Source organism: Cryptomeria japonica, chromosome 11 (assembly GCF_030272615.1).
Source record: "Cryptomeria japonica chromosome 11, Sugi_1.0, whole genome shotgun sequence".
In the NCBI taxonomy this organism is placed as follows: domain Eukaryota; kingdom Viridiplantae; phylum Streptophyta; class Pinopsida; order Cupressales; family Cupressaceae; genus Cryptomeria; species Cryptomeria japonica.
Genome location: NC_081415.1, coordinates 541,341,295 through 541,357,983, shown reverse-complemented (window position 1 = coordinate 541,357,983; position 16,689 = coordinate 541,341,295). Strand labels below are relative to the sequence as shown.

Here is a 16,689-nt window from a genome sequence, read left to right as displayed (position 1 = left end):
CTTGTCACAGTAGTCACACTTTGGATCGCACCAATAGTAGCTACTTTAGGCTTGTAAGAAGGAGGCAAAGATCTCAACACCTTAGCAACAATCTCATCCTCTTCAAGAGTTCCATCGGCACATCTGATACCTAGGACAAGTTCTTTAACTTTATCCATAAAGGTATACATGTTCTCATCTTCTCCCATCTTCAACATCCCATGCTTCCCTTTCAATTTTTGTAGCTTAGCAACTTTGAGATGTTTATCTCCTTCATACAGGGTCTCTAACATCTCCGAGATCTCAAATGTAGTCTGCAAACCCATAACGGTAGTCATCTTTGAATCAATCCAGGCACTCAACAATGCTTCTTTAGCTCTCATGTTATGTTCAACATCCTTTATCTCAATAGTAGTAACCGGTCCATTCGGAGGAACATTATAGGTATTCTTTGTAATCTTCCAATATTCTTCTCCGAGACACTTCAAATGAACTTTGATCTGGTTCTTCCATATAGTGTAGTTATTTCCATCAAATCTTGGACTCTCCTTCTTGAACACATAAGTTGTCATGTCGGATCTCCTCAAGCGATCAAGCTTCTTTCGGAGGATCTAGCTCTGATACCAATTGTTGGCAACAACAATGAAGGAAAACTAAGAGGGGGGGGGGGTGAATCAGTTTTCAATGGTTAAAAAAATTAAGCAAAATCTTAAATTTAATCAACTGTAGTAATAACAAAGATGAACATGAAGACAATAACACACATAACACCAAGATTTTGACGTGGAAAACCCGATTAAGGGAAAAACCACGTTGGGAACCTACCCACAATAAGATGATACTCTACAATAGTATGTTTAAATAGTACAATGGGGAATGCACATGCATTCAGACACACCGCCTAGAACTCACTACTCAAATTAAGATGACCCAAAAGGCTCCAATCCTCGAGGAAGGTTCACTACCTTACAATAATATTCAGATTACGATCTGGTTAAGATGAACTAAAAGAATAGCATCTTCTAATGCCTGATGATAGTTTCGGTTAAGCACATTTGTTTGCTCTGCTTAATACATCACACCAAAAGATGAGTTTTCTTATGTGCACATACACCACTCTCTGATAATGAAAACACAACCACCATACCTGAATTGTGAATCTAACACCTATTTATACAAATCATCAACCTTGACTACAAGGTCAGCCAAAACCCTCAACCCTTAATTACAAAATTACATCACACGATGCATAAATAAACCACTAGACCAATACAATGTCATAGACGATATAGAATAGACTCAAATCAAATCCTCGAGCACGCACCACCATCGGAGATCTTGCCAAGATCAACTGCAACACACTACACAACCAAAAAATATTGCATAACATGAAGAATATCATCGAACCCATAAGGTCTTCAAGAATGGGCACAATGATCAATGTTGGCCACCAAAACAAATAGTACATGATTAGGAAACACCAACAAGCACATTAGAACCATCTGCAATAGCTGCACCAACACCACTTATTCAAATCTTCATCGATCAACACGCTAACTCTCAAGAACACTCAACAAGAAAAATTTGGACTAGAAAGATAACTTGCGGAGCACCAAATCATGAACCATCTAAAATGTAGATACACATGAACATCCAAAACACTACCAAATCCACAACTTAAAATATGATCATACCGGAGCACAATAGATCAACCACCAAAACACTGCAACATTGAACACTGGAAACTAATCTTTATACTGGAATCCACAACTTGATCAAAAAACCACATAGCATCATGGAATCAATAAAGAATGAAGTATCTCTAGTTGATTTAGCATCCCAAGTAAAAAAATCAACCAGATCAATTCACTGCAATCATCAGATCACCAAACAACTCTCTACAATACTAAACTCAAGAATATGTTGACATCAATGACAACAATATATCCTAGTAGCAACAATACCCAACAATAGGATGCTAGCTTCGTCCTTCTAAGTTGTTGCTACAACTATTCACTTACTAAAAATGAACTTGAGTAAAGGTTTGATACTACCTTTCAAATTCTCATTAATCGATTCAAAAACATTTCGAAACATCTATGTTTAAAATAATATTATGTAATGGGTGAAAAAATAGGGTTTTCACCATAGGATAATGAAAACTGCTAATTTTTGCTTGGTGACCTATTACATTTAAAAGAGGGACAAGGTCCAATTGATTCAATCACAAACCAATAAGGATAAGGACTGAATACTAATTGGATGAAAGGGATGGAATTTGTTTGCCCTTTTTTGTGAGTTGAATTGTTGAAATTAGGGTAAAGTGTTGAAAATGAAGATAAAAACACAGAAATAGTGAGCTACAAATACAGGACTGAGACACGCACCTAGATCTAAGAATTATAAGAAGATTTGGATCTAATCTTTGAAAAAGCTCCAAAAAATGTCGGTACCGGAATGCTCGTTGCTCTACTCCTCCAAACTTTTCGCAAACCAAAAGGGGTTGATTCGTCTTTGTGAATAATTCTGATTCTGAAGATCGCAGCTCTATACCTGTTTCCTACACACAAAAAGAAAGAGAAATAGGCTGGGAATAGGGGCTTGGCTAAGTCAAACCCCAGTTTAGGAATTAATCTTGATTGAAATATTGTAAATACTAAAATAAATAATGGAAGGATATACCTCAGATTTGCAATGACTGATAATGATGATTTGCTTCTTGAATGTAATCACATATGTTGTATGAAATGGCATGGACATGACAAAACCCTAATCACACAAACATGCTTGCATATGAAAGAAGTAATGCTCCATAATTGACGAATGAAGAATGCAACCTTGAATACCTCTAGAGATGCTTGATGATGAATACTTCGATGCTTGAATTCTTCATGATTGCAATTTTGCTCTTCTCTTGTGATCTTTTGTATCATGTCTGACCAAATGAGAGGGGAAAGCCTCCTTATATACTTGCTCATCAGAAATCATGCTAATTTTTCAACATAGGCCGACACAGAGAGAGATTTCTCTCTCAAATTTGATAATGCAAGAGGGTTCAAAATGGGGCCCAAATAAGGAGGACCAGAGCATGGTGCCCTAGTCCTAATGGGGACCAAAGCACCATGCCCTGGTCCTACCGTATAGGGCCAAACTAAGGGGCCGTGTGATGTATAAAGTGAAAATAAGTCCATTTTTGCATGATACAAGCATAATCGGGTCTTAATTAAGCATTGGGAGATGAACACTAAGGTGAGGGCCCAAAATGTTGACTAAATTATAAGGGAGTACAATTTAGGACGCTACATTTAGCCCCCACTTTAGCGGGAGTATGAGCTTACACACATATGGTAAAGTAGACGAAAGAGAGATGAAGAAGAGGAGGAATGAGGAGCAAAATCAAAAGGAGTATAAGATGTCACTAATTTTGAGGAACCAATCCCCCAATATTAGGATCTTAACTCACTCTATCATATGCAAGGGCACACAAAAAACAAGACAAAAATAAAAAGACAAACAAAGACAAAAAGACAAATAAAGGTAAAAGACACAAATTGACACACAACATAAGCTAAGAACCAAAAACAAGATCTCAAGTCAAATAGTTGAAGAGAACTCGATAACAATTTTATCTCAACCACTAATATCATTCTTGAAAAATTTCATCTCATTAACACAAGTGATCCCACTTAACACAAGTGATATCTCATGTAAGAGTTTTTTTACTCTAGTTTCGGTGATGTATAATCCCACTAAAGACATACATAAATGTTGCATCTAAATTTGGGTGTGAAGAATCCCACTCTAAGAGTTTATTTACTTTGGTTTTGAGGATGAACACCCCATTTAAGACATGCAAAATTGTTATGAAAAAGTATGGTACAACACGGTACAAAGGGAGCAATATGGGTGCCCCCCCCTCCCCCCTTAGTATATCAACGCGGCTCTATATTTATGTCTTAACGAAGCTAGGAACAAGGATACTAACCTTCAAAACCAAGGAGATATCCTTTAGGCAATAATGTCATAAATCCAAGATAAAGAGAGAACACTATTTAAGCAAGGATAAGATAGTTGAAAAAGAGATAGCTTGCAACAAGTGTAAAGGAGATCCTTGGAGAGGAGTTCAAAAATATTTTCTCAAAAGACATCTACCTCCAAGAGGAGTTTCTTCAACAAACATAGCATCTTCTACCAAGAGAAGAGAAGGAGAACAAGAATGCATACCTTCCCCTTGTTTCTAGGTAAAAGAGATACTTAATGAAGGATGATACACTTTTGACCCAATGTGAGGGGTAAGTTTATAATAGATATACATTGCCAAGTGAAAAATAGGTTGTATCCAAGGACTTACACCTATTGCATAAGAGATAATCCTTGAGAAAACAATAACTTCACACAAGGAATGACATCAAATCATAAGCAAACACCACTCAATAAAGGAAAAGTGGATCCTTAGAAAGGATAAAGGAGAGATACACATAAATCATTGCCCCCCAAGTTTAAGGATAATGAGAAGAATTACACAACCTCTAAGGGGAGATTAAACATAAGCAGATGCACAATGTACTCACATGAATAATTATTTGATGCAAGAAAAGACATTGCTATATGGAAAATGCAACTCTAAAGAAGTGGTAATCTTCAAAAAGAGAGAGAAAGAAAAAAAGATTATAGATTCCCCTAAGGAGGGATTATTCATAAGATACATACCATTTCATGAAAGAAAGGATATAATCAAATGAAAAATTCAACCCCTAAAGGGAATAGCGATACTTTAGATAGAAAGAGAGAGAGAAAATGATATCCTTTCCCCCCAAGCAAGAGGACAAGGATAAATGAGGACAAAGGATCACACATTCCCTAAGGAGAGATTATCCATAAGATACACACCGTTTTAAAAAAAGAATGTCCTAACCAAGGAACACACATGAATTTGCATGAAGGATAACTCTATGCAATAAAGGACATCAAGTTATGAAAAATACAATCCATAAAGGAAATGGTGAAATTTTAAAGATAAGAGACAGGATAGAGAAAATCATGTTGCTACCCCAAGATGTTTGACATTGAAAAAGCACCACCTCTAATAAAAAAGAGCCCCCAATTAAGTTCATTATGTATGTCATAGGGTGAGGAGAAACATGAGGGTGAAAGGAGTGTTAAGGCACTACCTTTTCACCAAGAAAGAGAGTAAGATCCGTTGAAAGACATATACAAGCAAGATCATATTGTTCTTAAACAAATTCCTTAAATTATTTACACTTTCTAAGAGAATTAGAACCACCATGATTAAAAAGAAAATATCCACTAACTTCTTTATGCTTAGTGATAAACTTCACAAAAGGAAAATAACATTCTTGTCATTCTTCAATTTCCAAAAGATTCTAGTAGCCAGTTTTTTTTTATCATGAATAGCTGTATGCTTATTCTTTTGAGATTGAGGACAAGGGTTATTATTATTAGAAGAAGAATTTTCATCTATGATTTTAAGTATTCCAATATCAATAAGTTCTTTCATTGAATTTTGAAAATCAGGACAATCATTAGCGTGATGATCATGAGTTTGATGAAATGAACAAAAAGGAGTTTTTGAAGAAGAAACACTTTTATGGGAACAAATGCCTTGTAGTCTTGCAAGATGATATTTGAAGTTTTGAATCCTAAGGAGGTTATCCATAGGAGATCTATTATCATTTCCTAGGCCTTCTATACTAATTTGTGTAGGAGGGTTTATAGGGACTCGAATTCCTTGTTCAAATTTTCCAAGTCCTCGTCCTCTAAAACCTTGTTTTGATATTATGTTAAAGCCACTCGTATAGGAATCCTTTAATTGATAAGGAGGAGGAACATTATAATAAATTTATTTGAATTTTGTAGTGTAAGAATGTTTAGAAGGAACAAAGGGATTAGTAGACGAAGAAGGAATATCTTGTGAAGGAAGATTTTCCTTTCTTTCATCATGCATATCCTTTTTGGTAAATTGTGAAAGAAGATCGTTATCATTGAAAGCCTCATCTTTGACTAATGTTATGTGGGGAGAGAGATCATGAATAAAATGCATAACATAATCCTCTCTAAAGATGTTTTGATGTTTAATATGGGCTCTTGGAGAAGGAGGATCTAGAGAGATAAAAACATCCATATTTTGATTTTGCCCCCTTGCACTAGGGTATGTGTATAAGAAGAATATGGGGCCATGTTTCTCTTCAATGATTTCTCTCCATTAGAGAGATCATTGATAGGAGTATTAGCTCTCTCTTCATTCACATTAGATACCCTAGGAGAGGTACAAGTGTTAGGTTTTCCATTAGCATCTCTAGAATTGAGATCTACAAAAGCTTTGAGGTGATCTATTTATGAAATGCACTTTCCTAAAAAGTAACCGTAAAACAACATGTACTATATATGAAATCTTCGAGATCAAATTGATTGAAAGGAAGGAGTTTTGAAACCTAAAAACACAATGTGCCAAAGTGCTATGAATGAAAAGAAGCAATGTGAAATGAAAAAGCCTTTATCCAACACATGATTTTGATAAATATAAGTGAAAAGTAAAGTAATAATTTGTGAAATAGCAAATAAATCAGATCTATTAAGTGCCATAATGAATCAGATAGATGAAAATTGACGAGAAAGATGTTGCAATTCACAAATCAAATTAGCCAAAATAAATTAGGCTTTTTTATGAATTAGACCTCTAAATTTATATAATTTTATTAAAATGAGATCTATGAATTTGGATTTTAATTTTGAAACATTTCTAAATCAGATCTGAAACAATTAATCCATATTAGTCAAATCACAAGCTCAGTTTTATAATTAAAAATTAGGGTTTTTGTGAAATTAACCTCTGAATTTTTTTAATTCAATTAGAAATTAAACTTGTAAATGTAAACTTGAATTTTAAATTGCATAAACACTCATATATGAGAACCTAAATCACAATTAAAGGTGTAAGGAGTCAGGTTCACCAAAATGTAATGGATGAAAAATTATGGTTTCCACCATAGGATAATGAAAACCGCTAATTTTTGCTTAGTGACCTATTACATTCAAAAGAGGGATGAGATCCAATAGATTAAAACCAACAAGGATAAGGACCGAATACCGATTGGATGAAAGGGGTGGAATTTGTTTGCCCTCTTTTGTGAGTTGAATTGCTGAAATTAGGGTAAAGTGTTGAAAATGAAGATAAAAGCATGAAAACAGAGAGCTACGGATGCGAGATTGAGACATGCACTTGGATCTGAGAATTATAAGTAGATTCAAATTTGATCCCTGAAAAAGCTCCAAAAATATAAGGATTGGAATGCCCGTCGCTCTGATCCTCCAAACTTTTTGTACACCAAAAGGGGTTGATTCGTCTATGTGAATAGTTTCAATTTTAAAGATCACAACACCATACCTGTTTCCTGCACACAAAAAGAAAGGGAAATAGGTTGGGAATAGGGGATTTCCTAAGTCAAACTTTAGTTCAGGAATTAAACTTGATTGAAAGTTTTCCAATATTGAAATAAATATTGGAAGGATATACCTCAGATCTGCAATGACTAATAATGATGCTTTGCTTCTTGAATGTAATCACACATGTTGTATGAAATGGCAAGGACATGACAAAACCCTAATCACACACACATGCTTGCATATGAAATATGTAATGTTGCTCCACAATTGATGAATGAAGAATGCAACCTCGAAGATCTTTAAAGATGCTTGATGATGAATACTTCAATGCTTGAATGCTTGAATGCTTAATGATTTTACTTTTGCCCTTCTCTTATGATCTTCCATATCATGTCCCCCCAAATGAGAGGGGAAATCCACTTTATATACTCGCTCGTCAGAAATCATGCTAATTTTATGACATAAGCCAACACAGAGAGAGCTTTTACGCTCAAATTTTATAATGCAAGAGGGGCTCAAAATGGGGCTCAAATAAGGAGGACCAGAGCGTGGTGGACTACTCCTAATGGGGACCAAAGCACCATGCCCTGGTCCTACCCTATTTTAGGGCTAGACTAAGGGGCCACATGATGTATAAAGTGAAAATAAGGCCATTTTTGCATGATGCAAGCATAATCAGGTCTTAATTAAGCATTGGAAGACAAACACTAAGGTGAGGGCCCAAAATGTGGACTAAATTGTAAGGGAGTACAATTTAGGATGCTACACATTATTTCTCATTATGCAAAATAATGCATATCATATCAAATATGCCTTTTAAAACTTATTTCTTCATTGGTCAAGTTGGTTGTATACATGGAGCACGACTCCATAATGGAGTTGACTCCCATTTTGAGCGGTCACTACATTATTAAGTTGACCCCTAAATTTTAAATTTCAGCGTTATCTCTCCATATATAGATAAGGAGAGGGTTGATTTCATATATAGGCCAAACAATTATGACTCTCATTCTATGAACTTTGAAAATAAAAAGCATTTTCTATCTTAGATTTTTATATTCTAAGGTAAACAACACTACTAGAGATCAATAGATCTTAGAAGACCGTTATTTTTACAATAGATCTTAGAAGATCATTGTTTTTACCAATCAATCTAGTAATTGATAAGGAGGATTTTATTGGATCATATATGGGCACTCATGGAAGAAGAATAATCGATAAGAATTTGGAAAACATAAAGCAATGGTGATAGGGATAAGGAAGATTAACATCAACCTTAGATTCACTTGGTTTCATAATTGACATCGAGTTATGATTTATACCAAGTAGGATTATTAACACTACTGTACGTGGGAAAATACGGTGATCAAAACGAAGAAATCGAGATCAAAATACCCACACACCAATGATACTCTTGGTGCAAGTATATAAACTAATTGAACTGGTTTAACTTCCCAAGGGGTGTCCCATTGTTCTCTATCTCACAAGATCCCTAACGCTAATGTTTTTCTCTCAGATCATTGAGCAAAAGACTTAGGAACGACAACTCCAAGAACGAGTGACATTGTGATCTACATGCATGAATGCATTCTAAGATCTATATGATGTGTTAAAACTATGATGATTAAGTTAAGATGAAGATAGTGATATGATAAAAGATTAACAAATTATCCTAACATGATGTACTAACCTAGCATGAATACTCTATGATATGAAAAATGCTTCTAAATGCTATGATGATGTTTTAACAAAGAGAGGCTAAAATGCTTAGTAAATTAGGCTATAATGTAGATGCATAAAAACTTGGATCTTAGATAATGAAGAATGAGAGCTCTTTTTATTGGGGAAATAGGGCAATGGATGGTTAAGATTGAATAATATTAACAAGGGCTAGGATTGAAAGTTACTTTGAAATACATGTTTAGAATTTTCACCAATGAAATGGTGACAATTGTCAACAAGAAGTTGCTTGAGAGGAGATGCAAGAGGCATTAAATGCCCGAGAAGACATGGAGGTTACCTTAGAAGGCAAGGGTTAAGGTTAGGTTAGGGTTATCCATTGGATAAAGCCTTTACCCAAGGGGTAAAATCTTGTGCAAGGGTTAAATGGATAACTATGGTCAAAGTCATAAGTGCTTGATGAGACCCTTGAGTCAAAAGGATGGTTAAGTTAGAGGAAAGTCTTTAACCAAAGGTCAAAGGTGAGTTAACCATAAATGGTTATGTAAGAGCCTTTAATGGTTTGGAACACTTTAAAGGTTAACCATTTGAAGACACAAAGCCTTTAATGGTTATTAAAAACTATGGAGGTTTTTGAGAAACTTGACTTCCTTTTACTTAGGAATGCGACAATGATTAGGAGATGAATAAGGATAAATTGGAAGTGATTAGAAGAATCTAGAAGGGGTTTAGGAGGCAAGTGGTAAGTGTAGGAAAATGCAAGTGGATGAGGGAAAAGGATTTTAATTAAAATAAAATTACTTTATTTCAACCAAAATAGATGCAACTTGCATAAATACAAGTGGGGGGATTTTATAAATAAATTAGATTTATTTATTTGCAAGGATCAATTTAATTAAAAGGGGAGAAAGGGTATTTAATTGAATAAAGTGATTTATTTAATTAAAGGCTAGAAAAGGTTTATGTGAATTTAATTAAATAAATTGAGTAATTTATTTAATCAAATAGATGAATGCGAAGAAATCAATTAAATAGAATTTAATTAATAGGATGAATGGGGTTAAAGTAAATATTAAATATTTATTTAGGAAGGTGGTCAGATTTATATGTCTACAACCATTATTATTTTGTTATTTCTCCATGTTCAATCATTCAAAGAGCTTGTAAGAATATCATAGAAATCTAGAAATTTAACTGAATTTTCTTTTGTCTACAACTCATACAGGATCAAGTTTTACATTGAAAATCTAATCATAAACATATGTAAATACGTATATGAAAATATTAGACGTTTTAATATAGATATTTATATATGTTCTTTCACAAAGAATCACTAAATACAAACCAGAACATAACGAATTGATATTGATATCTTTTTAATTCATTTCACGATCCTAAAACCCAAAAACTTGTATATGAAACCAATCTTCACATTAGCAACGAAAAACAGAGAATTGGAAGAAAAGACAATGATATAGTAAACCAATTTTATCCTATCTGTATTATGAAATTATGCACATTACCTTTAGATAACAACTCAAATTTTGTTGATTGTCTCATGGTAACTTGAAAGTGACAGGATGCCATTAATTTAGTAATAAACAAATTGAAATTTGAAAACATAAAACATAACATATTGCTTTGTTACAACTTGAATGCATTTAAAATCACATCGTTTTATTTTTAAACCATCACTAAAAAGTTATTGATTTTTTCAGAATGCATTCACTATATTTTAAATATGCATACATGTGCCATACATTCTTTTATAATGCATTATTATTTTTAATGAAATCTACGTTATATCTTATCATGCATACAAATGATCATGTAGATTATATTTGATATACTTGCATATGAATAGTCGTGTAGATATATGAATGATTGATTGTACTATGTGTTGTTAAGATATGTTTGCGAGAAGGGTGCCAAACATGGGTAAATAGAGAAGGAACACGGGTAAATAGAGAAGGATGATCCTCTTTTTGAGAAAATACATGATTTAAAAGTGCTTTGACCAAAGCCTAGTTCATTGAAATAGATGAAAAACCTAGCAAATTTCTTAATATGTTTATCTATCATAGCTTGATAATATGTCACTACATTATCATATATATTAGATGTGGATGTAGATGTAGATGTATCAAGTTGCACCATGGTTTCTATCTTACCATTGTTTCTAGGTAGCTAGGCTCTTCATGCAAGGTTGATGGTTCTTTGTGTCATGAAGAGCTTTGGGGAAGCATAATTGCTTTGTGGTTGGGCATAAAAGCGCATGGGCCATGTTCCCATTTTCAGCTTACAAATGACCTCATGGTTGGTGGTGAGCAATGGCAATTGTTATGTATATATTGTACTTAAAAAATATATATATTTTCATGTTGAATTATTATTTCATGGCATGAATGACATCATTGTAGTCATGTGATCTTATGCCCTTATCATATGTATACTTGCATAACCTGGAGCAAGTACTTGAACTCCTAATTATATTTCATTATTTATCTATTTATGGAGTTAATGTTATTACTTTTAAATTGATGATGTGTTAAATGAGTAATTAGTTTAAGTTGTGAGAATTTGAGTAAAGAGACCTTACACATAATCTTGTGTTTCTATCATACCTTTCTAATTCTCTAAATCATCAAAGAATACAAGAGAAGATAATGCTCAACGCTTCAAGAGAATACAAGATCTAGAGACCTAATGGAAAGAATAAAGAACTCAAAATATCAACATAATAATCATAAACTATATTCTTGTAAAAAGAACTATCTTCCTATCAAATAATACAAATAGAACATGATCAATGTATGCGAATTACAAATCTTTGGTTAAATACACTAAGGTGAGACACGAGACAACATAAGACTATGACAATTTTCTTAAACTTATGACACGATACATAAACTAAAAATTCTTAGAAGTATTCTAATTAAACTTAAGTGATAAGGTGTGAAAAGGACTCAACAGTGGAACTAGTTAGGAAAATAAACTTGTTCAAACCAAAAACATCAATCATCATATGGACTTTATTTCAAGGGAAATTTTGTTAATAAATCTACACAACTAATGGTTGGTGGCGAGCAATGACAATTGTTATATATATATATATATATATATATATATATATATATATATATATATATATATATATATATATATATATATATATATATATATATATAGTACTTATTTAAAAATATATTTTTACATTAAATTGTTATTTCATGGCATTAATGGCATCATTGTAGTCATGTGATCTTATACTCATATCATATGTATATGTGCTTTACCTAAAACAAGCACTTGAACTCCTAATTATATATCATTATTTATCTATTTATGGAGTTAATGTTATTACTTTTAAATTGATGGCGTGTTAAATGAGTAATTAGTTTAAGTTATGAGAATTTGGGTAAAGAGACCTTACACATAATCTTGTATTTCTATCACACTTTTCTAATTCTCTAAATCATCAAAGAATGCAAGAGAAGATAATACTCAATGGTTCAAGAGAATACAAGATCTGGAGACCTGATGGAAAGAACAAAGAACTCAAAATATCAACACAACAATCATAAACTATATTCTTGTAAAAAAAAAAAATTCTGGTCAAATAATACAAATAGAACATGATCAATGTATGTGAATTAGAAATCCTTGGTTAAATACGCAAAGGTGAGACACAATACAACATAAGATTTATGACAAATTTCTTTAACTTATGACATGATACATAAACTAAAAATTCTTAGAAGTATCCTAATTAAACTTAAGTGATAAGGTGTGAAAATGACTCAATACTGGAACTAGTTAGGAAAATAAACTTGTTCAGACCAAAAACATTAATTGTCATATGAATTTTATTTCAAGAGAATTTTTGCTAATAAATCTACACAACTAAAGGTGTCATAAAAAAGAAGATTTGAACACGTAAGAGTAAAAGCTATTGAAGAAGGATTTGAGCAAAGAAAGTTTAAAAGTCCATGTGTAATACTTGTGTAATAGTACCATATAATGAGATGAGCGAAGAATGTGCATACACTTTAGAACAACAAACAATATCACAACTAAATACAAAATCCTATTGCTAATGATGGATTGTTTGATTGACACAAAGTGTTTCATCATGATAGTTTTGAAGAGTGGTTATCACTCAATCATAATTAAAGGAGGAGGTGAATGCAAGACTACATTTAAGGCTAATGAAGGAATATATGAGTGGTTGGCCAAACCTTTTAGATAAACTAATGCATCTAGCACATTTACGAGGTTGATGAATGATGTGTTGAAGCCATATTTGTATACATTTGGTATTGTCTACTTAGATGATATTTTGGTATTTATTAAGACTAAGGAGGAATGCCTAGAGCACATCAAACTAGTGTTGTAGGAATTGAGACAAAAAAAGTTATTGATCAATGTTAAGTGATATAGTTTTATGAAGTAGGAACTTGTATACTTGAGACTTGTAATATCTTTTGGTGGTTTGAATATGGATCTAGATAAGATAAAAATGATTTTTTGAGTAGCCTACAATAGTGAATGTTAGAGAGGTAAGAAATTTCCATAGGTTATGTAAATTTTATAGATTGTTCATTAGAATTTTCAATGGTATTTGTGCACCAATAACAAAGAATATGAGATGAGACAATAAGTAACTTAGGTGGATATTAGAAGCAATAAATTTTTTTCAATTGTTGAAGAAGAAAGTAACAAAATAATCAATGCTAACATTGTTAGTTTTTCACAAGACATGCCAAGTTGATTGTGATGAAAGTGGAAGTGTAATTAGAGGAGTACTAAGTTAAGAAGGTAAAACAATAACATATTTTAGCAAGAATTAAAATAATGCAAAAACGAGATAATTAGTACATTATTAGTTTTTTTGGGTCATATTTCAAGCATCAAAGAAGATAAGACATTATTTATTGCCTAAAAAATTCATGTACCAAGCATTAGAATACTTGAACATCTAAGGTAAGGTAAAGCAAAGACATGTGAAATAAGTTCAATTCATGTAAAGACATGTGAGATGAGTTGAGTTCATGCAAAGTTATTTTTTTTATTGAAGTACTACAAAAAAAAAGTCAAATAAGATTGCATATGTGTTGAGTAAAAGATGTAGACTATTGACATAGATAAGAATTTTGGTAGCAAGATTTGAAAAGTTGATGAATTTGTATGATGCTGACATTGATTTTGTAGAAACTTGGGAAACACAAAAAACTTATATATTTGAAAATTAATAAATTTTTTTATTAATACAAATGACAAATTTTAAAATTAATTTCAAAATATCAAATAACAAACCAATTCTTTTATTCTATATATCTACACATCCCTTAATTTTCTTATCAAATAAATTTATTATATTTTAAAAAATATAAATAATATTTATTACATTTAAGATAATTAACACCAAACTTTTAGATTAAACAATATAATTTTTTAACATCAACTTTTTAGATCAAACTTGATGATCCATCACGAGGATAAGATTTTCTCTCTTCTTTAACTATCTTATTCTAATGAAGAGATCATGGTGTTAATTGTTATTATAACCTCTTTATACTTTTAATTTAAAATAATTGTTATTATAACCTCTTCATACTTTAAATTTAGAATAAGTTAATCATGTGTTTTATATCTAAATAAAAAATAAAAAATAAAAAATCACTAGAAACCACCAAAATCCAATTTTCACCCATAACGACTAAATATGGAGCAATTTAAAACTTTATTAGGAAAGAAAACAAGGTTGAAATTCAACCATTCGTGTGATAAACATCTGAGTTTGTGGGCATTCACATCGTCATCGTCACATCCAAACAGAAGCGAGTCGCTCTAATATTTACCATTGGCTATAATTACCCATTATTATTAGTATACACCAAAATATCTCATCCAAACAGAAGCAAAATACACACCAGGCCTTTACATACTGTCTTTCTTATCTGCTGCTATCGATCGGCCGCAGGCATATATAGAAATCTGGCATAAAATTCGGAAGTAGCAGCAGGGCATGGTGAAAAAGCGGGACAGCATTCATCCGTCCAGGTGTTTTATTTTGAACACGCCTCTAAATGTTGTTAATTACTCCCTTTTTCAATTTTTTCGTGGTTCGGTGTAGATTTTTTGGAAAACTCCCCAAATTTCGAAAGCATTTGCTGGCGTTAGCTCAGCAAGAATTTGCCTGAGGAGTCGAACCCTAGGCAGCGAGATTAGTGCGGGCATTTATCATCTAGGGTTCGTAAAGATGTTAGTAATGTGAATTTTAGGAATGGCAGGGCAAGTGATATTTATTTATTTATTTTATGTTGTGTTTGTACAGGCTAGAGGTAGCTATTGATAACATGGGGGTAAAGGTTGCACTACGCTTGAACGGAGGGAATACGGAGGGGGCTAAGGGTTCGAATCCTGATCAAGATCTTCAGTCCGTTCAGAACTCTGGAGCGTCTACGAACAAAGTAGTTGAAAAAAGTAGACGTGGCAAGGGCACGGAGAAGAGCGTGCTGGATGACATAATGAGTGATCCAGATGACTTTGGGGACCTTGGGGACTTGGACGCGGGATCCGAGAGCGATGGCGGTCGATGGGAAGATACTTTCAAAATGACGTAAGTGGAATTATTTGTTTTCATTTGAGGCAGTGAATTTAGTTTGGTTGCACTTCTGCTGTGCGTTTATTTTCTGTTCAAAACCCTTTCTGCATGTATACTTGCTTCGTTTTGAAACTAGAAATTTACAATGTCGTTGGCAGCATGAAACCCTAGAACTGTTAGTTAAATAATCGGGTGAAATTAGCCTAATTAATAACAGGGAGCAATGCAGAGGCCATTCAGTTCGCGCACAATGTCTCTACTTCTATAATTTACCCAACTTTAGACCCGCATTTAGGCATTTATTTTTGGTACATAAACATTTAAAATAAGCCCTTTCCTGACGAGTCTAAACGATTTTCAAGTTATGGCCCTCCGTTTTTGCTTCACATGGATTTATTTCTTATCATCAACAATTATTTGTAACAGGTGGTCCTGTGAGCCCTTAAATATTTTCGTTCGTGTTTATGGCATGTATATTAGGGTAACTGGAAAGTGACATGAAATTAGGAATGGTTTTCAAAATGTTCTTAGCTAGTTTTCTCATTTTTATTTTCCAAGTGGTCCCATGAAACCAAAAAGTTATAAAATGAGGAAACATGTGAAGTTTCATATGGAAATGCAGAGCCACAATGTGTTGAAAGGAAACATCAAATGATCAATAGGGAAGGGGACAAGAGATTTCCTATACCTGCTTGAATTAATTGGGAGAATCCGTGCAACATGCATTTATGAGTGGTGAATATTTCCCTAATAATTATGCCATCAATATGAACTGGTATTTTGACTACTGATGTGCCTAATTTGTAGTGAGGCTGTTCACAAATTGCTATAAATTTTCCTTTACATTTTCTACAGAGTGATACTTGTAAGTTCTCATCCACGGGCCATTGTTTTAGCTTTGGAAACACGAGTTTCAAATTTATTGGAATGAGAGACATATATTCATGTTAATGTATTTGAGAGGAAATTTTTTAAACTATAATTTTCAAGGTGTAACTTGTATTAAAATAAAAGGTTTC

At 32.9% G+C, this 16,689-nt stretch overlaps 1 protein-coding gene across 4 annotated transcripts in view; it reads left to right on the top strand.

The window, feature by feature from the left end:
- Window positions 1-14,871: 14,871 nt before the first annotated feature.
- LOC131049032 (uncharacterized) overlaps window positions 14,872-16,689 on the top strand; it is a 51,232-nt gene continuing 49,414 nt past the window's right edge. The window contains exons 1-3 of one of the 4 annotated variants that reach the window (XM_057983035.2): window positions 14,874-15,126; window positions 15,200-15,315; window positions 15,401-15,685. In XM_057983035.2, coding sequence (XP_057839018.2) covers window positions 15,423-15,685 — 263 coding nt within the window. In that variant the 5' untranslated portion in view covers window positions 14,874-15,126; window positions 15,200-15,315; window positions 15,401-15,422. Of the gene's footprint in view, window positions 15,127-15,199; window positions 15,316-15,400; window positions 15,686-16,689 lie in introns of all 4 variants that reach the window. The other 3 variants (XM_057983036.2, XM_057983034.2, XM_057983033.2) reach the window with 3 other exon arrangements.